This window comes from Pygoscelis adeliae, unplaced genomic scaffold, assembly GCF_000699105.1.
Source record: "Pygoscelis adeliae isolate BGI_AS28 unplaced genomic scaffold, ASM69910v1 Scaffold85, whole genome shotgun sequence".
NCBI classification, from domain to species: Eukaryota; Metazoa; Chordata; class Aves; order Sphenisciformes; family Spheniscidae; genus Pygoscelis; species Pygoscelis adeliae.
Window position 1 is genome coordinate 4,392,172 of NW_008824900.1, and position 24,656 is coordinate 4,416,827.

At 38.7% G+C, this 24,656-nt stretch overlaps 1 protein-coding gene across 1 annotated transcript in view; it reads right to left on the reverse strand.

The window, feature by feature from the left end:
- Window positions 1-24,299, reverse strand: part of GRIN2A (glutamate receptor, ionotropic, N-methyl D-aspartate 2A) — a 184,505-nt gene extending 160,206 nt beyond the window's left edge. The window contains exon 1 of the mRNA XM_009324731.1: window positions 23,895-24,299. Within this exon, the coding sequence (XP_009323006.1) occupies window positions 23,895-24,299 (405 nt within the window). The remainder of the gene's footprint in view (window positions 1-23,894) is intronic.
- Between the last annotated feature and the right edge of the window lie 357 nt (window positions 24,300-24,656).

Consider the following 24,656-nt stretch of genomic DNA (forward strand, 5'->3'; position numbering starts at 1 on the left):
CCTTGAACATATCTGTAAAGGAACTTGCATACTTTATAAAAAACCTCCTTCTGTTCAGCCAGCCTTGACTGCACGTGATAACATGCTTACTTTATACCAGCACTTAACCAAACTTTGGAAACAGGTAACAGTGGAGAAAACAGGCTTGTTACCACACAATGTAGCTAGGAAAATTTATAGGGTGGACTAGGGGGAAAAAAAAAATAGCGCTCTATTTTTACCTATATGAGCTCTTAATTCACATTAAAATTAAAAGTGAAACACTACATCTGCCACAGAATAAGTCTGACTAATCTTCAGGGTAGCTGCATATGAAAAAAGCAAGATTCATTTACATATCTTAATGAAAACAGCCCAGAGAAATTGTCCCATACACCGCAGACAAGTTGCTCCAAAACGGGCTTCTGGAATAAAAAAAAAAAAAAGTTGAAATTCCCAAGAAATAGGAACCAGAAAAAGCTACAACCAAAATTTTTACTTTTCTGATGCTTGTGCATCTTCCCTCTACTCACCATTATGTAAAACGCTTGAATACAACATGCTTAAAGCGATCTCATTCAGTAATCTCTAGCAGTGATCTAAAGGATGCAAGAGCTTTTTTACAAAATCTGTCTACAAGCCAACAGCTAAATATTCTACAATCCATGGGTAACTGCCCGGAATGAAACAGCATGCTGTATTCTGGATTTGGGACGCTGAAGCTTTAACCAATTATTTACATAGTCATGAAAATCAGCTTCAATTTTGGAGATGTTGCTGCAGAAGATCTACACCCGAGAGAGCTGTCATTGCAAACTCCTGGGACGAGGAAGCAAGAGGGTAAAACGCAATGCTGTGAGTCAATTGCAGGAGATTACGATGAGATACTGAAGTGGAACGCCTTGCCCAAACAACCTCCACAGGTGCGGCCTTATGGCATAACTAGGAGGTAGGGCACAACCACGACCGACAGCAAACAAAAATACTGGAGTCAGAGATAAAGGTGGAATCTAACCGCAAGAAAGCAATATCTGAATTTTCACCACTCTGAAGCACCTTGGCAGAGGAATCTAGTGAAGTGCAGAGCCCTGAGGCTCTCCATGCTGCAGGGGAAATGAAAACTTTTAATGCTGCAACGAGAAATGCAAAAGAAGTATTTTAAGGAAAGTCACTCTAACATGAAAAGGAGAAAAAGTCATCCTACATTTTCATGCCCTGTTCTATACATCCTATCTGAAAAGCTATCTCCCACGCACAAAATAAGAGGAGGATGGTCTCACATATTACATTTTGCAAGTTAAATTAGGAATGTAATAATCCTCTTTTTTTTTGTTATGTATTTTAAATAATTAAGCAATGGAAGTTACTAGACTTCACGATACTCATCCCAAGCATAAAGCAGCAGCTTGTGCACAGCTGTACCCTCAAGGCAAGTTCCATGTAGACCAGCCCTGTCTGTGTTCTCCATTAAAAGAAGGCAATCACTCTGAAGGAACTGTCACCATTAACGTCGCTGGGCACTTTTGACGTGTCACCAATTTGAATCACCAGAAATGAAAGTTAAAGAAAGCAAATTTCATTCTGTTTATAGAAGCACACTATTATAAAACCCTTGAAAGAAAATAACCACTGGCCAGTTGTTATTTTGTTCCTAGTCATGTCTATTCAAGGAAGCATTCAAGTACTTGTTTATGGGTCATCACTTGTTACATTCCCTACGATGACCTATGGATGCACAAATGACAAATGTCAAGTGCTTCTACTTTTTTCAACTTACACAAAGCATATGAGTCATCATGCTATCATGCACATGCAAAGCCAAAGCCAAATAGAGTTTATTGTTTCAGATCTCTCCCTAAAGCTTATTTTCAATAAATCATTCTGGACGTCTTTCCAAAGATTTAGCCACATCTCAGCTGCCTCCCCTTGACACATATCTTGTTACAAATTGTGAACAATGAAATATCTGAGGTTCTGCCCCATCTTAGAGACTGTACATGTTGTCTAATTTTCAAGCGTGTTCAATCTTGCTTGCCAATACATAAGATATAAATCCAAAAATGTTGGGATAAGAGTTATGTATCACCTGTGCTAGCTGGCAAGGGCTTGAAACTTGCTGTCCAGGAGCTACCAAGGCTGCGTAGTTGGTTCTCACCCTCTATTTATACTTTGACCGACAGTCATGCCAAGAGGGAATCCTTTTCACTAAACCTAATTGTATTACTGAAATGTGGCCAGACACCTCCATTACACCCCTGATGTGCCAGGGGGAATTATAGCTTTTATTTGCACTTTCCTGAAAATAGCTCAGTAGTGCATGCCAAGATGGGGATCCTGACATTATTCACAATTTGAAGGAGGCAAGCTATCAGTTATCTTTAAACAGAGCGCTGTTCCTCTTTCTTTTAAGAAAAAAATTATTCCATATTCCAAGTGAGGGACAGTTAATTGTAACTACCACTTCAAGGGTATTCCAGACAAGAACAATCTTTTGTAAAGCCCTAAATTACCTGCCACAACCACACAAACAGGAGGGATCGGTTGAGATCCCTGTTTAGAAACTTCTTTGGTAAGTAGCTGTTGATTGCTCTTTTATGTAGATACAGTCCATTTTCACCTTCTTTTAATATGACACAGAGGAAAACACCTTTAAAATGGGAAGTAGTGCTTATGTTATAATGCACTTGCATACACTGTGCAGCTACATTAAATAATGGATTTTTCACAGCATGAACTATATAAAACACATTTCTCAGTAATTATAAAACCTATTCATGCGATAAGCAGAAAATGCATTTATGCATATGACAATGTCAGTGTTTTTTCTCCCTCTACAACAGTACCTCACATACCCATTTTTTCCCCCATAACCAAATATTTTCCCATAGTCTCACCGATGCTACCATTTTAACTTTGATTTGACAGGGTGAACTAATATTAATTATTGTTAATAATGACTAGCAAGTTTAAGGGAAAAGTATAACACAGACAATAAAAAGAGGCAACAAGATACCTATTTCTGGACTAAAACCATTTCATTCAATAGCATACTACTTGCAGGACTTATTTTGCACACTGCCACACTGCAAATATTCTCAGTTTTGTCTACCTTCTACAGACACACTCTGGTATTATTCTCAGATGGGACACAAATTGCCTCCTTAAGAGACTTGGCCACCACACAAACAGCTCTGCTTGCTTTTTAATTTTGCACACATCCACCGTTGCATCAGCCAACTTCAGTTTGTTAAGCCTTCTTTCAAGGCTGTTTGCTTTGTTTCAGATTTCAAAGCACAGTGATCTTTCCTCATACTGTGTTTTGCCCAGTGGTTCTCCTGCGCTGTGCTTATCCTTCTCACAAAGTACAGAATAGAAAGAGGTGCAATGATATAATGCAAAACCTGACTGTTGTGGTACTGTGTTGGAGTCTGTACGGTACTAACATGTAAAGTTTTCTGATTTATGTTAGCTAGTGTCACACGTGATGTTATGAACTTGCCCTAAACAATTCAGTAAATTATTGGTATTATGCAAGAGTAATAATAATTCAAGATCAGGAACAGGATTTATTTCTAGTCTTTCATAGGCCAGTGGGACAGAGATAAATACTCTTACAAATATAAAAGGAATAAATACTTTAAATGGAAAAGCATCATTCAAGACTCCAGGTACTATTCTGCTTTTACTATATGACACGCATATCCACAATTTAACCCGCAGTGGATTAATGTGGCCTCACATCACGAGTATTTTCACAAGTATAACACTTGCTTAATAGCTTACAGTATCAATACTGGTATAATATTTCAGTATGTTTCAGCATATATCTCTAACTCAATTGATCTATTCTAGTAAGGTGTGCCGCAGTGGAAAAAATACGTTTTCTAGGTTTCTTCTCAATGCACATGCAACCGTGTAAATGCTAAGTTAAGCTAAGGAGAAATAAACAGTAGTTTGGTTTGTTGTTTTGTTTGTCTTTTCCAATAATCAAAAGCTATGTTGTCCACAATGAAAGGCCCAATCAAACTGTATAGAAGGGGAGCATTTCATTATCCATACATTATTTCATAGGTACTTGTTGCCATACTGATTATTCAGACATGAAAATCAGGTTACTTGAACAGCTAGTGGGTTACGTGTCTACTGGGAATACTTGGTAATGCAAAATTAACATTCAGACCCAGTATCCTATTAGGACACTTGTTCTCAGTTGGGATTTCCAGCTTATTTAACTGATGCTCTTTCTGCAGTGGCAGGCGGTTCTTAGTTCATCACTCAAAACTTCACCAAGGCAGTTCCCAAAAAGAAACACAACAGCAGGATTTTAATCAACATGGCAGGTATTCTAAATGCCAGAGGAAAATACAGATTTTCATATACCTGGCGGGGTCAATAAGAGACTGTGCTCACTGGACTAACTTGGAGAAAATGGGAGTAGTTAGAACAGTAAGTGCCAGAGGAGGAAAGTATGCTGGGTTATTGATTCCCCCCCGCCCACCAAAAAAGACTAAGATCATACAATTGGCAGAAACTACTTTTCTGACAGCATGAATAATTGGATCCTCTGCTTCATTCTGTCATAATGCTTTGGCTAGTCACTTCCTTCAAATCTGTATGTCTGCTAATGTCTACTGCTTCAACATTAAAATATTGCAAATACACACAAAAATTGTCTATGGGCAGAGAGTTCATGGTATAAGCTAACACCGCAGCATGGTTCAACAGTCCAAGTCTGAAATAACAATGAAGTAAAAATTGCTGCTATTCCCAAACCACAGATGAAGTTTGGGAAAGCAGATTTACCATCCCTCAGACAAAGTGCCAGCCTGAACTTCAGAGCTCTTGGTACCTATATGAGCGGAGGAACCCGACCCACATACCCTTCCCTAGGAGCCATGCCTGCAAACTTTCAAATTCCTCCCTCTTCACAGAAACACCTCTTCATTAGCAGCACCACTTCTTGAGTAAAATTTATCACCTACCAGGACTAGTTAATCACCTCTTAGAGAAAAGCAACAGAAAATAGATACATCAATAGAAGAAGACATCACAGAAGGCAACTCATGTATCTGTTGTTCATATGTGAGAAACAATTATTTACACACTAGTATCTGCCTTTGTATTGTACTTAAGTCCTTTGAGGATTACAAATTTTCCTGCATGTCTATTCAGGCACTTAGGTACTTATAAACTTAAATGCTTACTCTGGGAACAGTCAAGTTTGAAACTCAAGGTCTGATTTTGAGTGCATGTTTTACTTTGACTAAAATTAGAAACTATGAATGCATGGGTTTTTTTAAAAAGTGCCATTGAACAAAGGAGACTAGACTGTTCATTTGCTGACTTTCTAGATGTTTCTTACTGGTTTGCTCTTTGCAGCATGTTGATCTTCACTTTGGAAAAAGCATGTGGTGAATTCTGCAAATTTTCTGTCCAAAATAGCACACCAAGAACAGCTGCCATTCCAAGGCATTTCCAATGAAACTGAGGCAGGAGGCCAGCTCTCACTTTTAGCAGAGGCGGACCGTAGGCAACTCAGCTGAAGCCCTGAGGGCTTCTGTGTGCCGGTCAGACTAGATCAGATGCAGCAGAGGAGCAAAGGAATGTAAAAGACAACTTAAACTAAAAATACCTTTCCAAAGCTCTCCATGTATCTGCAGCAGAAGTAGGTCTAGAACACAAAGACAGTGGCAGCATGGGGGAGGAAGAGGGGAATCAAGGCACAACTGATATGAAGAACGTAAAGCTGAAAGCAGATGGTGGCCATCTCAAAGTCAAAAACCTAAACCTCAATTGATAAAGGAAACAAGAGGAGAAAAAAAAATCCAAAATGGTGAAGGCATTCCCAATAGCATGTTTATAAGAATCGAGGGAACTATAACATTACGCAAATAATTATTACCATGCCATTAGAACTATATTTATGAGGAAAATCACATGTGGGCTCAAGTTCATGAAGCAGATGCTTTTGTGTGGAGGTAGAACTATTATAAGAAAAATGCCCCAAGCAGAAAGATACCAACCACCCTGAAAAGTCAGGGAATGAAGCCCTGGGTGCTCAGAGGAACTGGCTTTGCTGGTGCACACGGAGGCAGTTCCGGGAGTTTTGGCTGTGCTAGTAACAGAACTTTGTTTCATGACTCTGCACATGCTCTATTCTATTAGGTAAGTCGGTGAAAACAGAAATGCTAAGTGATGTTGGGTTCGCTAACTCAGAGAGTAAGCCATGTACTTCAGAAAGAAATCCATGAACTTGTGCCTGGACAAGGAATTCACAAAACTACACTAACTTTTTCCAGCACTTCATACTGCCTTATTTAATGACATGTGTACAAACAAACAGAGCACGCATCTGTCTTCTTTTTCAAACTGAGATGTATCTTTCTTTTTACCTCACTCCCACTGCAAGAAAGAAAGAGTTATCACACAAACACAACAACACTAAAACCAAGGATGCTGCTCTGACTTTTTCCTTCTTCTCTCCCAAAAGCACAGCTAGGCATGCCTTAAACTTTCTGAAGCACTTTTTTTTGCACCTGCACTGGCCTTTTCTTCCCACATGGCCATATATTTTCATTAATAAGCACTTTATTACAAAATAATTGGCTTCTGCAGGTCCCTGAAAATGAAACAGCTGTAAGAGGTAGACAGATTATGATAATTCTAGTATTAATGAAGTCTGGAAGAAGTCTGAATTGCTTCAGGGAAGAAACAGACTTGGTCACATTGAAACAGAATTTTATCTGATTTGCTGTTCAGCCTTTTTTGGTGCAAAAAATTATTTATAAACAGTACTACCCATGTGTTGCAGACCATATGTAGCATTCATTAGCACATCACTTTAACCTTCCTCTCCAGCCACAGGAAATTATCAGTAAAGACTTCGGCTGTTTCATTGAAGTATTTTAGGAAGAATATTCCGTTCCTGCAAGGAAACCATTTCAGTTCTTTAAACACAGCCACACAGAATGGCAAACAAATAATGCAGCATAACTAATGTTTTTACAGTCTTCCTTTGCTAATGTTCTGCTGTATATGTATATCAAGTCCTGCACTTGGAGCACAGCCTCTCTTGGGTACTGAGAATACATCCTTACCCAGCTTGAATCTGCACAAGAATTATGGATTCTGAAATGCATTACCTTCTGTAGCCTTTTTTTAAGAGCTATTCAATAATAAAATCAAATTCTCAGTGATAGTAACACTCATTTCCAATTGCTCAACAAGGCCAGATGAAGTGTGTTATCTCTGAGGAACCCTTCACAGCTGAAGACTGTGCAAGCTCTGTGAGCAGACACCTGAAATCATCAGTTCCTCAGGACAGCTGCGTAGAGAAACACAGTAGCCCACGGGAAAGAGCCAGGAGATATTTTCAAAGTTTAAAAGGATATTTATCAATTTATCTAACTCTCATTCTCTGTCTCACTGAGTCTTCGAAACTCTCTCACAGCTTAAGTCGGCCACAGATAGAAGTGGCACCATCTGCATTACTGCTGCTCTTGAGCCACAGGGCAAATGCTGGCCTCCAGCTCCAGGGCTGTGTTCCCCTTTGTACCCATGGAAGCAGATCTGCTGCACACACATCACCTGCAAGGAGCACACCCTAGAGCAACCTATCCTATCTTTCATGCTCAGGTTTCCACCTGGAGGGAAATAGTTAGTTTGTTCCAGGTACAATCTCAGGACTGAGGTAACACCAGCAAAGCGTGGCCAGACAAGGGACTGGGACCAGGACCCTGAAATGACAAAGTGCCTAAAATCCAGAAAAATGCTTATCTGTACACTTACCTAGATTTTTTTTAAGTATATCCTTCTCCCTAGATATGAAGAAACACCGTCTTCTACAACTCTTCACAGACACTGTTCCATCAGCTTTTCTGTCTCACTAAAAAAAATTGTACTTACACGGCCATTTCTAATTCCTTAAGCCGGTTATTTACAGTAATCACACTATCATTACCTCTCTATATTCACTACGTACATACTAGCTCATGGCACATGACATACGCCCTGCATGTCATGGCACTCACTAGAAACCCTTTCTCCAGAGCACAAGAAAGAACTAATGGATTCTGCTCTATGAAGCAAGCTTTTGAATGAGAGTCAGCATATTCAGCAAGTCAATTCTCAGTGCCAAAGGCAGTTGGTTGGTCTAGAACTCGTGATTATTTAGAGACAGAAATACCACCACAGACTTGAACCTGAAAACACTTATTTGAGCATTAAGAGGTTTTAAATCTTTCTTTCTGCTACTTGGAGGTCAGAGAATTAAGATCTTTGAAGAAATTATCACAGTAACTGATAATAGGCAGAAGCAATTGGATAGGAGTGAGGAACTTGTTAAACCTGGTAATCTGCAAGAACAGGAAAAACACGAACAGTTTATGATTGGCTTCTACATGCCCATGTAACACAGAAACCAAATAGAACAAAATTAAAAGCATCCTATGGAACATATTTATGCAAACGGGGTACTAATGGCTTGATTTTCCAAAGAAAAACAAGGTCACTCAGCTACTAGAAGAAAACACAATGGGGATCTCATTTTTACATAATTATGTGCACATTGCCATCAAGCAAAACATCAGATTTTTTCACACTTGTCCCAATTCTGTCTTCAATCCACAGAACGGCAATGAATGTCCAGCACAGCTATTAAAAACTGTAGCATTTTGGGTGTCCAGCTGCAACTGCAACCCAGACTGCCCACAAATTTATGTAATGTAAATCACTGCATAGCTTGTCTGACATGCAGGCAACATCACATGCAGATTATGGTGAGACTAGACCACAGAACTCATATGGCTTTCACTGTTATGAATACTGTAACTTCCCAACCATGCGGCTCCATGGCTGTTAACAGGTTCTCTTTTTCCCTAATAAAACAGGATGACACATGGCAAACAGCACCATTTTTCCAAGTCGAGAGTATGTCTTCATCACATCTCTCTTGAGAATTCTGCTGCTGCCTGAGGCACAAGAGAATAAAATACAAAAAGGCATAAATACTGAAAGAATAGTCATAAATTCTCCTACTTAAAATAAAAAGGTAAAATTAACGTTTCCCCAGGAAATAAAAAGTATATCCTTTTCTAGGAGCTGAGGCTTTAGAAATTCTTGGAACATAGTTTACTATATTCCTACAAGGATCCCAAGGCCAGTCTGTCTTTCCAAGGCTGATAAGCACAGTCCTTGCCTTTCTGATCAGTTGTATATCAGGATTCTACTCACTCCACTTCCTCTTCACCAAATCTAGCATTTATATAAGCCTGGCTATATTTGGAGACAATCTTATCATGGTATTGTATGGTTATCTCAAGCTTTTTATAAATGTGAAGAAGAATGTAGAATTAGAAAGAACTTCATGCTGCAAGTCCTCATTCTTCTTCATTCATTGACCAGTTTCCATCATAACACTAGCTGACTTCTTGCCATTCCTGAACTTAATTTTCCTTCTAGATACTATTCACTACTTTCAATTTCCCACCCAAATGATGCCCACCTTAGTTTCAGTCCTCCTATCAACTCATTTTATGCTGTTTAACCAGCTTTTCTTCACCCTGTAATCCAGCTACAATATTCCCCTCCCAGACTCATTTTTACTAGATTAAATAAAACCAACTCACCTCATCACCTGCAGGTGAGACTTTCCATTCCCCAATCACTGAAGTAACTAATTTCTAAACCCATTACAAGATTAGCCATGGCTTTTTAGAATTGCAGACAATATTGCAGAAGTTCCTCCATTTCCTGCACAGCGGAGTGAAATTGTCTCTATTTCTAATAGCAACACTAACAGAAAAAATACAGGAACACCCTGCCAGCTTCTGGCCCAGAAAAGTTTCTTGCATGCAACCAGTTAGCAAGCTGTTACAATTTGGTCCTATTAAACTTAATGCTATTCTTGGTTTACCCCATTAATTTTTTCTAAAATACGTATTTTAACAATGTCTCAAAGCTGATAAGTTTATTAATACTGCAAGCTGCAAAATTAATCTAGAATATGCTAAACTATATATTGTGGTCATGTAAACAGGCAAAGCATGTTTGTTTTTTTTAATTGAAATACAATGCTATCCAGTGAATTCAACATACTGTCCTTTAGCTGTACTCTTATTCTCAGAAAATTTCCAGTCCCGGTCAACAGACATAACTAATATTCAAAAACTGGAATAAACAGCCACAATGAGCAGCACAGAGATTTTAATCCTATCTATCCAGTCATGGAGAGAACTGCTAAAATCTGGGTTAATCCTTCCAATCCTTAGTCAGAAATTAAAGTCTGTGCAATTGAAATAGTATGCCAGAATTAGATTTGCTTGTGGTAAGGATTCGATTAAGCCAAAAATTAAGATCTGAAATAGCTTCAGTTAAAATCAAAGTAGTGCATTTCTACTGGCAGATACTATAATCCAGAAGTCATTTTACTGAGACCAAGCTCATAGCCCTTCTCTCCACAGGAAAATAATTGGGACAAATCCCAGACACACTGATTTTCAGATAGGAGTTTTGTCAAAAAAAAGAAAAAAAAGAATCAGCATTTCTCCAAAATGATAATGACAACTGCTGGATTGGAATGCCATGAATAAGGCACAGCCCCCAGTTAGGAAGACCACAGAAACAAAGACAATTACTTATATTGCAATTTTATGAAGCAGATCCTCACAAACACCCTAGTGACAATTTTAACTACTTTATATTTGTTACTGTACTCAAAAACATGACATACCCATTAGATATAAAATGTTTATCTCATATCTATTTATTTGTTTTGGGCAGGGGATTGTTTTTTATTTTTAGCAAGCTGAGAGATTACACATGTCAACACAGAAATTTTTAAAAATGAAGAAGGGAAGATACCGCTCTCCCAGGAGCCATTTCACTTGAAGTTTCTTCATCATTTGATTAAAGCCTGCACAAATCAGGCTGGATTAAATCTAAAATATAACAAATAGTCTGTATTTGCTGATGCAAGTCTTCAGACTTGTCTATGGGCAAATTATGTCAAGCCTGAAGTCTATGGTTGTTTTCTTGATGAAGTTACATATGAGATCACCTCAAGACCCAGAAAGCCAGTGCTCCCCTTGAGCCTACAAATGCCACGTCTGCACACTTGTGTAACACGTCCCACCGTGCACAGCTACCGTGGGAGGCAAAAGCAAAGTGGCAGTAAAACTTTCAGTTACAAACATTTAAGGTCTATAGTAACAGTATAATAGAGGCAAATATTCAGCTGTGGCCTCCATGCCAAGATAGCCAGAGGTTTCAAGCTATTGCATAAGCATATTTCTGTAATCTTTGTTGCTCCAAAGCTGGAAGCTTTTACTCAGGCAAGGCTCTTTGAAGTTACTTTGGGAACTGGCTCTCTGCAGATGGAATAACAAATGATTAAACCAGCTCAACAGGGAGTCAGACTTACTGTACATACTTGATTTAAAAAGAAGCTAAGGGAGGGAGAATGTGGTTTTTTTTTTAATACAACACTGGAATGCTTGTTAAGAAGGAAAATATACTACCATCTGAGCTGAATCAGAAAAGCTGTTTCAATAACAGTTTTTAACTGGGTCAAACATGCAAATGAAACCTTAAAGTGACCTGGTAAGACAAAAATCTAATTACCAAAATGAAGTTTAAATAGAATATCAGGTTTAACTTAAGTAAAACCAGGTAGCATGTCAACAAGATATTTCACCAGCAGTCCAGTAAGTCATATGAAAGAGAGCACCCCAAGTACCATTACAGCCCTTAACGTACTGAATCATTCCTTTAACTAGAGACTGCTCTTCTAAGCAGAATATGCCTTAAGACTAATGTGTTGCTTGGACTTTCCACCTCAGATATTAAAAGGCTATGTCTGCGTCTTTATGCCTTTTATATAAAGAGCATACTAAGCCCCTTATTAGAAAGGCAAAAAAACCTCCATCTTCTCTTTACATTGCAGCATTCAAATCTTCAGGAAAAGCATTTAAGTAGGCATTAAAGGACTAAATATTTAAAGTATTTGCTTACTTTGCACTTGCTTCTAGTCCTTTACTCCACAATGAAATCAATCATGCCGCAGCCAGGATCCCACAAGCAGGATTTTTTGTTTTCCATGTGGGACTCGTATATGACCTGGGGGCTGTAAGCCTGGATGCTATCTTTTCCTAGTAGAAGTATGCTCCTCAGCATTTAGAAATGCCTTTGCTGACCTAGACAATTGTTTTCCACATAAGTTACTTAAAACTAAGGTTTTGCATGCCTATAACTTACTTATCAGACAGTAAAAAAAGCAGTGGAGGGTGGGAAATGAGCAAAGTTCATTCTTATTTTGGCTTAAGTTCCACTGCTTTCAGACAGTGTCCACTGAGGTGTCCACTGCAGCTTAACAAATCAATAGGACTTACATTGGAATAAGGATTACTGAGCTGGACCGTTACATTTTATTAGTGGATGAAATATCTCACCGTTTTAAGATCTCTGCCTCGTACAGTGAAAAAGGTAAATCACAAAACAGCTCCTCTCAAGCCAACAGTCATCTCATACAAGGAAACCCACTTAAACAGAAAGAAAACAACTTAAGCAAGCACACAAAAAAGATTGGTAAGTCTTTCAATGATCATTAAAGGCACACATGCTGCAGGTGACAGCTGTCTCCCATATAAACTTCCCACATGTTCATTTAAATTTTAATTCAGAGACCATAGGATGTGATTTTGAGAAATTGGGAATCTGAAAATATTTGTATATAGTGAGAAGCTACTGAGCAACTGTTCAGGATATTTTAAATGTGAAGATTTTTTATTATTTACACCTGCCCTAAGTCAGCTATTTAGTGTCATTTCCCTTATTCACTGACCATTGGAAATATTCCAGTAACTCTTATGCTATAAAATGGTGATGAATAGTAAAGAACAACAGGAAAGCAAAAGAGATTGTAGCCAGAAGCCTGTGTCCTGGAAAAGGTTAGAAAAGGAAAGTGTGTGACACGGCTTTTAAAATTGTTAAGACTGGAAAAATGACAGGATGAGTATATCTGGAAACAGCTATGAAGACCATTTGTTGACTTCAGCCAACCTGAGGGGGGGGGGAATCATGTAAACTTGTATTTTTCCTTCTGCGAGTAAGCTTACCCCGCAAAGAGCCAAAACTATCCTTGTCTGACACTTTCCTATGCTCTGTTCTCTGAAGACATTGCTCATTTTCAATCTCATGATACAGCCAGTCATTTAGATGACATCAGCATTTATGTAATTCATGATCCATAACTTTGTTCCGTGCACATAACTACAATTTAGAAGTGCCAGTAAACGAGTCTCAGAATAATATTCTAAAGCAACAGCAACACACATTCACATACAGGGCAGACTGCAGAAACTGCAAGCCACCTAACACTGTGGAAAGTAATTTATTTTCATATATTTTAACTGTTAGTCTGTCCTGTCCCCTTCAGTCTGTCCTGAAGCCCCTACGGGAGATCTGAAATTCAGATTAATTGAATTGAAAATCAATTATAAAAGGGAATCATAAATCTATTTTCAAATGCCAGTTCCTAAAAGTCCAAGGTAGTAGGCACCCCCACAAAGCACCTGAACAGAGTGAAGATACCTGCATAGAAAAAAGTACATATATTACTACAAATCAGACAATTATTAAAAAATCTTTCCATTTTCTATAGAAATGGATGTTTACATAGAAGGTCATCAGTGCTGGACACAGTAACCAGCCAAGTGCATAGCAAAATAAAGGGAGGTTTATATATGTAGGAAAGCCTATAGGCTGACCCTGTCCCAGAGGTTATACTAAAGAAAAAAATAAAAGCAGTAGGGAAATTTTAAATTACATTACAAGAGAAACACGCAGACTCCAATACATCAATTTCCAAATACTTAACTACAGCCTGGACTCCCTACGTTGCACCAGGAAAAGCAAATATCCCCCTATATGAGTATGTAAAGCCGGTCAATGAATGCAGAAGAAATCACTTAGGACAGGAGAAGAATTGCCTAAAATCCCAAGGCCAGGAACCCTGAAGACATACCGAGATGGAAACTGTTCAGAGTTTTGAATACTTTTGGTTTTCTCATACTTCTTTCTTCACAAATAGATCACTTTCATCAGCAATTTCTATTGCTGGTTTATCACCACCTCAGCTCTCCACCAACGTTACCCTAGCTTACCTGGTTTAGCTTCTCATCCTTTCTCTATTTTGTGCTTGTTAAATATAAACAGGCTTGGCTTAAGTCATAACAGTTTTTACTTTCTTCTTGGGATTCCAGAGAATTTTTATTTGCTCCATTTAATCTTATTTTAGCACAACTATCATCTGTGCTCTGTATACACTGAAAGAGTCCCAATACTCCTAACATTAAGGGATACATAATTTTAAGCGGAGAGTTATATTCTCTCATAGCCAACCTTGCTTCTGCTAGAAGTGAACTAAGGCAATAAATAGAAAAAAAAATCCCACCCTAACTCTAACACTAGGATGACAACCAAGTATAAAGTAGAATAGCAAATAGATGGGATGCAGATGAAGACAGCATAACAGGAGGGTGTTCGGAAGCAGCTGTTTGGTGGAAGGAGATTTGCATACAGAATGGGCTGGATAAGAAAAACCCAGTCTAAGAGCAAGTGAAGGAAGCAAATGTTTCTTTTTACAACTTCTGTACCAGTTTGCTGTTACATAGTTAAGTGATAGAGCTTAATGATGTTTTGCATGCTAAGCATTGGAGTCATCCACAACATCTTTCACTAGAAACCTGATTCCACAATAGGAAATTTCAGCCTTTTTGCAGGTAACAGTAGTTAAAATGCAGATGGAGAAAGGAGAGAGGAGGGGATGGCAAACAGAGCAAAACGAAACAAAGGACAGGGTTAGCTTATTTACTACAAAGATAATGTGACTATTGAAAATAAACCAGACCATCCTAAATGGTACTTGACCAGAATACAGACACTTTCCAGAGTTTTTGCACCTGTTTTCTTATGATGAATTCACAAACCTTATCTCGTCCCAGTTAGGTACTTCATATAGCTCTGATGCCTCTGCCAACACAATTTACCCAGAACTCTTAATTAGCCTCACACACAAAAAAACCATGTAATTTGTCTGGTAATTATATGTTTCTGTAAATCCTAAAAGCAACTCATTACAGGAATGTCACAGACTTAGAACAGATTACCTTAATTCTGTTTTCTGTTTATTCAATTATAACTGTCGTTCCTAATTGTATTGTAAATTGTGTTGAGCTGGAAGGTGGCTATAAAATCCCTGCTCCTTCCTCTTTCATAGCGGTTCTACATATGCAGTGTGTTTCCACTGGACACAAAATCAATGTAGTGAAAACAAAGCAGCCCTATTGTTAATTCTAGTCATGTGGAGAGGCAAGCTGGTCAGCACAAATAGACAAAACTTTGTATCAACAAAATTACAAGCAGAAATCTTGAACCAAAAGTTAGGACATTAAAAAAAAACCCAAACAAAAACCAACAAACAAACCACTGTCAAGAAAAGGAAACAACAGGAAAAGATAAGCAACTTCCCACCTGGCAATCCCTTGAATGAAACACATTTATAGAAATATCTTGCTCCGAGATGCACAAAAGGCAGGCTATAAATAGTTACGCACACTGACTGGAGGCCATGGAGCAAGACCAGCATTGGTGTTCTCAGTCATGCTGCAGCAGGTAACTTGTGACAAGGAAACAGTCCAGCCTATCTTCATTAAAAGCCTATAAGGAAATTACTTTCCCAAATCTATGATAGAGATAGAAAGCCTAAAACACTGACTGAAGAGTCATCTGGTGATGAAGCACTGCCCAAGAGAGCTTACTCAAAACCTAGAGTAAGGGATACATAATTTTAAAGTTGAAAGGTATATGGTCTCAGTCTGAAAAAATCTACTTTATCCAGGCTACTCAAAGATGGCTGTACATGATCCTACTGGGAAATTACACTACTATCAGCCAATTCAACACACCAAACCACTATTACTTGTAGGCCCCACCCTGAGGAGTGGGTAAATAAATGTACTTGAAGAAAAATATTAAAAGCATGAAGATGACAACCTTTTATTCTCTCACCCTTCCTCTCCACCTTCAGCAAGGGAATCTGGAAGAAAGCAGGGAGAACCTGCATATATACCGAAAAACCAGACCTAGCTTTCTCAGTCCTGATCATTCCTAAAGATGACTTCCAAAAGAAACAGAAGTCATTTTGGAGCTGTATGCAGAACATTACAGTGTTTTAATCAAATCTCATCCACAGCCCTCCAATGTGCGTCTTAGTGTATTACAGCCGAAAGGGACTGCACTTTTGCTTTGAATTTGCCCCTGTCCAAATACAGGTTAATCTTGCTAAACATTCTCTGTTCTATAAATGTACAATCAAATGGAGATGTTTCACTGTTGCCCATGCTCTAGAAGTTTAGGACCAGTTTATGACCTCAGATATGTTGCTGGATTTCCTAGGTCAGTTTTAGTTCAGTCTCTGTGGCTGTTGAGGAGATGAGGGGAGTAGGAATGGATTACACAAACTGTCTAGATATATACATTTATGAATTATTTCTTTAATCTACATGTGAAGCTTAAAGAGTCAGTATTCAAACAAAACCTTAGTCACAAATTTGGACTAGAAACTGTTGCTTTTTCAGGTGGTTTAAATCAATTACAAAGGCTGATCAGGGAACCCTCTGTACTCCTCAGCCCACCCCAGTAGGCAGCAATGAACCCCTCATGCCTGAGTCCCAGAAGGCATAGATTTTTTTCTAGAGGAATTTTGCTCTTCCCTAAATAAGACATAATTTGTGCACCTGGGACCTCCTTCTCCTTCCAAACACTCAGGCTTTTTGATCACTTAAGCTTCATGTCTATGGAAAGTACAGGGGGAATTGTGTTGGGAAAGGTGAGACAATGTTAACTGCATACCACAAACTTACAGCTGCTGGACACCAAGTAACCTCCATCTGCAACTTGGAATATCACGTTTGCGTATCAAGAAACAAGTTAGTTTTCCTGTTGGTCGGTCAGCTTTTATACTACATTTCTTCTACACACTTCAATTTAATTTCTCTCCAAAATATTCCCCCTTCTAACCAATCTTATTTCCAGTTCTGGTTTCACACAGAGCCTGTGAGTCTCGACTTTTCCCTGACCCAATATATCAAGTCTCAGGATAGAGGAAGATATATCACCATGGGCCTTCTAGCACAGCTTCTTTGAATGCAAATACTCAAAAAGAAATGCTTGCTAGCTGCTATGCATTTACAAAAGAGCACAAAACCTTTTCCTAGAAACAATGGGGAGACCCGAGCATAATCCATGAGCAGCACTGCCTCTCCAGGGCCGTGAGACCCCCAGCTAGGTCTCCATCTTGAGAAGCCAGAGGGGCCCTCGGCTGGAGGGTAAACGTGCAGCGTAACTGGAGCACTAAGAGAAACCATGTCCATTTTTATAAACTGTGCATCTGGCTTATGCACCTCAATTGCAAGCACGGGGTTTTTCTCCTTATTTTAAGACTAAATCTAATATAAATAGCCAATGATGCTGCTACCGTTTTATTTATTTATTTCAGTGAAGTACAGAAGAAAATATCTCAAGGATTTAAACAAACAATATGGTGGTGACAGATGGTGCGGAGACAATCCAGGCTGGGCTCCCTCAGTAAAATCCACACAACTTCATAGCTCCAGGAAAGAGGGGAGGCAGCGGAGAAAGAGGAAGGGGGAGGAGGGAAGAGGGGGAGAAAAGAGTACATGCAAAGCTGGCACAGATGACCGCAGATTTCTAACAAATAAAAACAGTTGTGGACTGCAAAGTTTCTCTGTTCATCTACACAAAGCTCTTTATACCATCACTGACGTAGGCAGATCTAACCCCAGATGTCTTCCAAGCAAGTAAAAAAAAAAATTATAAAGAAATTCTTCAAATTAAATTGTTAGTTCAAATAAGTGACAAACACTATTAAACTATTCAAATAATCTAAGCATCCTCTCAAAAATAATTAATAGAAGAAACATGAAAAATGTGATTGACATGATATCAAGGCCCTTCTGATCTGTTCACTGCATAATTTTATTAGGATGAATATTTTCAGGTATGTTCTCTGGATATATTCTGATTGCCAGAAATGTCTTATGTGCTTTATAATAGGCTATTATTATTTTGTAGCTTAAAGGGAATAATTTTGGATTTTATATTTGAGAATGTCCTTGGGAAAAAAATTCCAAAGATGCTACCAAGAATGTTTGCAAGCAGAAAATTATGCTGAAGGTCTGGTGTCCTACTTTTACAGCTCGGGAGTCTGCTGTGTTATAATTACCTATAGGCAGGCAATAGTTTGAAGAGTTTGCACGGATGGTCTACAACAGTGACTTATTAGCAGTTTTAAAATGTTCTTGCTCAAAACAAAGACACTTATGGATTTCTATTTTCAAGAACTGTAAGAACAGACAGTTTGATGAGAAAGAAAATCGTACCTTTGAGACGAAAATATATTGCTCTTACTGCAAACAACTAGATCCAAGTGAAGCCAAAGACTCCTCTCTCCTAAATAAGAGTGGTTTATAGGATCCGCCCCCCCGCACCCTGGGCTCAGCTGCAACTGTGTCAACTCAAGCAAGCTAAAAAAAATGGGAACTTACCCACACCTGAGCTACACCAAAAATCAAGTAAACTCTAGAAGATTTCAATTTCCTACAATCTGCTTATTAGTTACAGAAATTCCCAATCTTTTCAAAATTATCTCCCTTCTACTCAGGAAAATTAAACCAAATATCCCTCCCTTCAACTCCACAAGAGCGATAGCTCAAGACTATTCTCATGGTATTCCAGAAAATCCTCCATGCTTTCCTTTGCTAAATTAAGAGGGAAACTTTTGTGTGGACAAGAGAATGAGGAATAATATAATCATCTCAGGAATAGCTAGGAAAATCCTTTAGAAAAGAAAAGAGAGAGTGGCAGAGAGAAAGCAAGGCTCACATTGTTAATACAATGCTCCTCTGAGTTCTGAGAGACAGCTCAAAGCAGCAAACGCTGCAGCTCTCGCTGTTAATGCTTTACTTTCTCATAGCGATGACAGTACAAGACTAGTAGTGTAAACTAGCATGCTGTATCATAACCACCTCATGCTCCCAGAGCACTGGCTCCTGTTGAAGGAAAGCATAAGATACTGTATCCACTCACTTCATTCACCCCAGTAAGACAGATTTCAAGCATGTTTTTAACCATTTAATAACAGCGATTATGGCATGTGTGCGTAAAAGGTACGACCACAGATTATGAGCCTAGTTCTAAAAATCTTTACAGATGTGCAAGACTGTTATTTTTAAAAAATACATATAGATTGACTTTTATGGATACGGTCAAGTAAACACAGATTTGCAAGAGGAGGTCAACGCTACATTTTTATTGCAGTTCAAAATAACAATGAGAATATCTGAAAGTTACGCTTCCCATAGCGGCATCAGTACAGCTAGAAGGAAAGAAAGTCAAATTCAACTGCTTCTTTAAAAGAGACAGAAGCTGGAAGTATTGTGTGCAATGGAATAGTGCAAGCTACTGTATCTAGACCTGAAACACCAGTTACACGAATACAGGTATTTTTGCACTAAAGCATTTATTAAACTACAGTTTAATCTTCCAGTCTTTTGCAGTACCAACCAAAGTCAAAGTTAATATCATGCTCAGGAGTATAGTGCCATACACATGCTAATATCAGTTATCAGTAAGGGCAGGAATGAAAAGTTACAAAATTTAAACTTAAGATTTTCTGTAAAAATACTGGACTGCTTTTATGAGCCAACTAGATGAGCTGGACAGAAATCTACATAACGCATATGGAAGACATGCAAATTGATGAGCACACTCCATGAAGTATGATCTCCAGAAAAGATTCTACAATAAAAAACAAACCCAACACCCCCCCATTCATCACAACTTTTAAAGCATAAGAATTGAAGCACGCTTATGCATAGTGCAAATGTGAAGCGTGGCTTTTGAACTTTTTTTTTTACTTTTTTTTTTATGTGATCACTGCGCTATGAGGACACATGGCAAAGAAGTTGTAAGATATGTAGAGGAACTTTAAGAGCAGCTTACAAAGTCGTATACGGATAAGGGAGTGTAAATTCTCAGTACCAGAGCCAGGAGTCTGGGTGTACTCTGATCATAGTTACAAGGCTGGGCTTAGAGTTCTGGTTTGCACACACGTGGTACGGGTTTTGTATCTCAGGAATGAGGAAAACCAAAGCAATTCCAGCTCTGTCTGTAATGAGCTGAAAATGACAGGTAATGCAAACATCTGCAAGTATTTCAGTAAAATACCTGAAAAATATCCACCAAAAGAATGAACAAGATTTAAAAGTACAGTTTCACTCACTACTTATTCACAGTTAGATGTCTTAATAAATATCCCAGCAGCACTATAGGACACGGGGGGGGGCCTGGCGGATGAGTTGAACATGAGTCAGCAGTGCACCCTTCCGGTGATAAAGCCTAACCAGGCTGCATTAGCAAGAGCACAGCCAGCTGCTTGAGGGGAGGGATTATTCCCCTCTTTGGTACTTGTGAGGCCACATCTGCAGTCCTGCGTCCAGTTTTGGGTTCCCCCATACACGACATTAGTATGCCTGAGTGAGTCCAAAGGACTGGAGCACAGGAGGTGCAAGAAAAAGCTGAGGGAACTCTTTTCCCCAGAAAAGGGACAGGTAAGGACAGTTATAATTGCAGCCTACAACTATACAGAGACAGAGTTGGACTCAGAGACTCACAGCAAAAGAACAAAAGCCTGTGGTCACGGTACAAAGGGAAATTCTAATGAGATATAAGGAAAATATTTCCACAGTGAGAAAGGTTAAATACTGGAACAGATTGCCCAGACAGGCTGTGGTATCTACATCCGTGGAGATACTCAAAACTTGACTGGACGATCTGATCTGACTTTGATGTTAGCTCGTCATTGAGCTAGGCTTGGGTTAGACAACCTCCCGTGATCCCTTCTAACCTCAGTTGCTCTATGATTCTATGTTTACCATGTTGGAGGGGGATAGGGGTAAAAAAGGAAAGCTGAAGGTGGTGGTAGATGCTAAAGGGATTTTATACTAAGCAATTAAAAGTGTTTATTGCCAATATTATCAGCAGAAAGAATAATAAGGAATGATAATTTAACCATATATAGTACTTATTTTTTGGAAAAGCAAAGATTTATTTTGCATAACATTTCCAGAGCTGTTTCAAGAACCATCACTTTGTAATAGCCCTTCTGGAAAATTACCCTCACCTTTAATGCTGTTTGCTATGCATTATAACTGTCAGTACTTCCACAACAATAAAATGCTTCAAGTTATGTCTTTCGGAAAGATTTCTAATGAGAAGTTAGAAAGACTTAATTTTGCAATCTGCAAAAGCAGTATGGTTCAAAGATGGTAAGTATTCCTGGCTGTATTTATAATACATAGGGGCTTTTTCCCCACTTGTGAAGGAAACCTTTTATTATTGTTGTAGAACTAACTAAATGTTCTGTTTTAGAAAAGTATCACAAATACTATCATTATAATGATAGCATGCAGTGAAACAAATGTAACTAAGTTTAAAACCAAATGCTCAAGTCAAGAAATGGTTCCTAAGTAATGTTTGGTTTGAGATCCCTCAAATGTCAACAGATACAAGATGAATAAACAGCCAGTCTGTTTTCAGCATCCTCCGAGGAATGCTGATGCACAGCAGGTTGGCACAGATGCCCCAGACACAATTCTCATCTTGTTTCAGTAGACTATCCCACATCTGAATATGTTTTATGTCTGTGGCAGAATTGAGGACCAAAGCCAAGGAGCAGTTCGTTGGCAGGAGATAAAATCAGCCGGAGGCAGAGCATGTAGCACTGCCCAAAGGGTATCTCTACAGCGCAGCTGGGATCAGGTAGGTACCATACATCCTTAAGTGTCACACAAGTGTTTATTGGTAGGGTTTTGACAGCAGATCAGCTAGGTTCAGAAAACATTCCAGTTTTGTTGGCTTCACATGCCTGTCAATTTTCATAGCCTATACCAAGCAATGTATCTCCTCAGCTGGTGCAGGCAAACTTTAACCAAACTGAAGCAGAGTACAGCCAGCCGAGCCAACGGAGGAGGCAGTCTAAACTATACACCGTTCACAGCAGATGTTCACATGGGGACTCAGTACTTCAAAAGCTGTATGTCCTACATCAATCACTGCATACTCCAAGTGTGGGCATATCTCATATTTAGAAACCTAGAACAACTTTTTCTTTTTTAAAGAGATGGCTATGGTGAGAGAGAGAGAATATGGTAAGCTTATCTACTCTGAGTCATCCAGTAAAGTCTTTAGCGGTATAGAGCATTATAGATGACTTCTCATTTCTGTGCCTTCAGTTTAGTTCACGTTTAGAACAGTTGAGCATCATGTAACAACCACCTGGCACAGAATTCACTGAACTGTTGTGCCGCCTTTGTGTCAGCCGTGCTTGGTAGACTACAAACAAGCAGGTACTACATACACACATTTTGAAGTAAAAGTCATCTAAAACACGGTACCAGCATAATGCCACAGAGGAAGAAAATATCTGTTAGAGCCACACGATAAGGACATAAATGAAATGGCCTTATTAGAGTGCCAGAGAACTACATCCACAAGCAGGAGTGGGACCAAGCATCTTTTTTGCATATCCAGCCATCTCAATGTATGAGACAAAACAGAATACTTTAAACACTGATCAACTTCACAATTTAGCCAACACCCATGTGTTTCAGCTAAAATCCTGACACTGACTTGGAAGACAGATTTTACATTTGCAGTCCTTCTCCCTCAGACTTCATCACCTCTGCCTTTATGACAGTACTGTGAACTTCACCTTCAACTCCCAGGAATTCATTCCTAAACGAATGGTTAATTGAGTGACACATGCAAGTCTCATTACTGTGATGCTCCAAACCCAGTTGCAAGACATTGCATGTTGCAAAAGCCAAGTTAAAAGTTAAGGCAATTTTAGTTACATGAACAAACAATTCCCTCAGCCAATTCAAGCTACTTGCAGACAACTCTGTTAGATTGTCTTAACACAAAAGAACAATTTTGATTTCCCACGTGGAAATTTTAGAATCCAAGTTTCAGCATGAAAATGTTTTACTAGCAAACTATGATAACCCCTAAAAACAAAGACAGTGATATAATAATGACAATATTAGCATAAAATGAACGTAGTATTAACTTACTGAGACAAGAAAAATACAATCTATTTCATTTTCTAGAGGCTTCTACATAAAAGTAAAAAATAGATCCGTATCAGTAACATCCTGCATCTGCTACCGAGTGTGAAGTCGATTTTGTAAGGATTTCTGCCAGTGTTTCATCACTCAGCACTGGCTGGGATCTTCAAATGTTCTTACACTGGCATAGAAAGTTGAGTGAAATATGTATCAGATAAAATTCCTAAATATACATAAGCCAGCTTTATAAAGATGGGTAAATCTGTACAGTAATTTAAAAGCACATGAAAAAACTGCCTCTGTAACTTGGTCACTGCAATTACATTTAAGATAGTAGCATTGGCTGTAATGATCTTTCCATATAAATCAAGATGTCAAAGCCATTGTTATAGAATCTCTGCTATAATTCAGCACTTACTGTCTAGTAAAATTTCTAAACTGACCAGCATTCAGTCTGCTGGAGAGTAAAATTTCATTAGGGCTGCTTTTACAATGGACAGAAAGTTGAGTTTCAGGCATGAACCCCAAAATATTTCAGAATGTTTGATGAGTGATCAACGAGGACACAGCTCCGTATATTTTTTCTTTTTTTAAAGTACAGAGAGACAATTAGAAGCATCCTATTTGAACTGCTTGTAGTGATTATTCATGATAGAGACCAACACAGTGAAGTACATTAGACTAGCAAAAGCTTTTAATAAGTTTTCCTACCTTATCTGCCATTATCATGGAGGCCCCACCATGAATTCCAAGAATTGGAATAGAAGTCTGAGATGAAATAAAATCCAAAATCTGAGCTACTGCCTCCTGATCAGTATCATCTCCAAAAACCACTCCATGGATCTTGGTGCCTGACATCAAGTCGCAAACGTGTGTTATGATGCTCTTAGGGTCAGTCTGGTTCACCAGAAGGGTCACTACATTGACATCAACAGTCAGGTCTGCTGACATTTCCCTGGTCCAGAGAGCTCTGATATCTCTCTCTGTGATATACTTGGTCCTTCCCAGAATCACTGCAATGTTCAGGATGGGATAACTTCTCTCTGCTCCACGAACAAGATCCAAAGGCGCCAGAAGAGCTTGGAGTACCAGGAGAGCACAGCCAATTTTCCTCATCTTTGCCAGCTTTATCCCCTGTAAAAGTGATCACATTGTATGAGAAAAGCAACAGAGAGGAAAAAAATATATACTGTATATCTCCAATTAAGGTTTTAAAAAGAAGGCTTCTGGACACAATGCAAACTTTAGCAGCTTTTTATAATGCATTCTTCACCTTAGTTTCAATTCAAGCCTCTTATATCCCCTCAAAAAGTTGGCTTGCCAATGACAGTATTACAACCGGTCTCCCGCATGCAAGGCAAAAAATGTAGCACAGGCTCAGAGGAAAGACCCATTAAAATTCTTCCTGGATAGCCAACAAAATTAAAATGACTGACATCATTAAAAAAAGACATTATCATCCTTCTCTTCAAC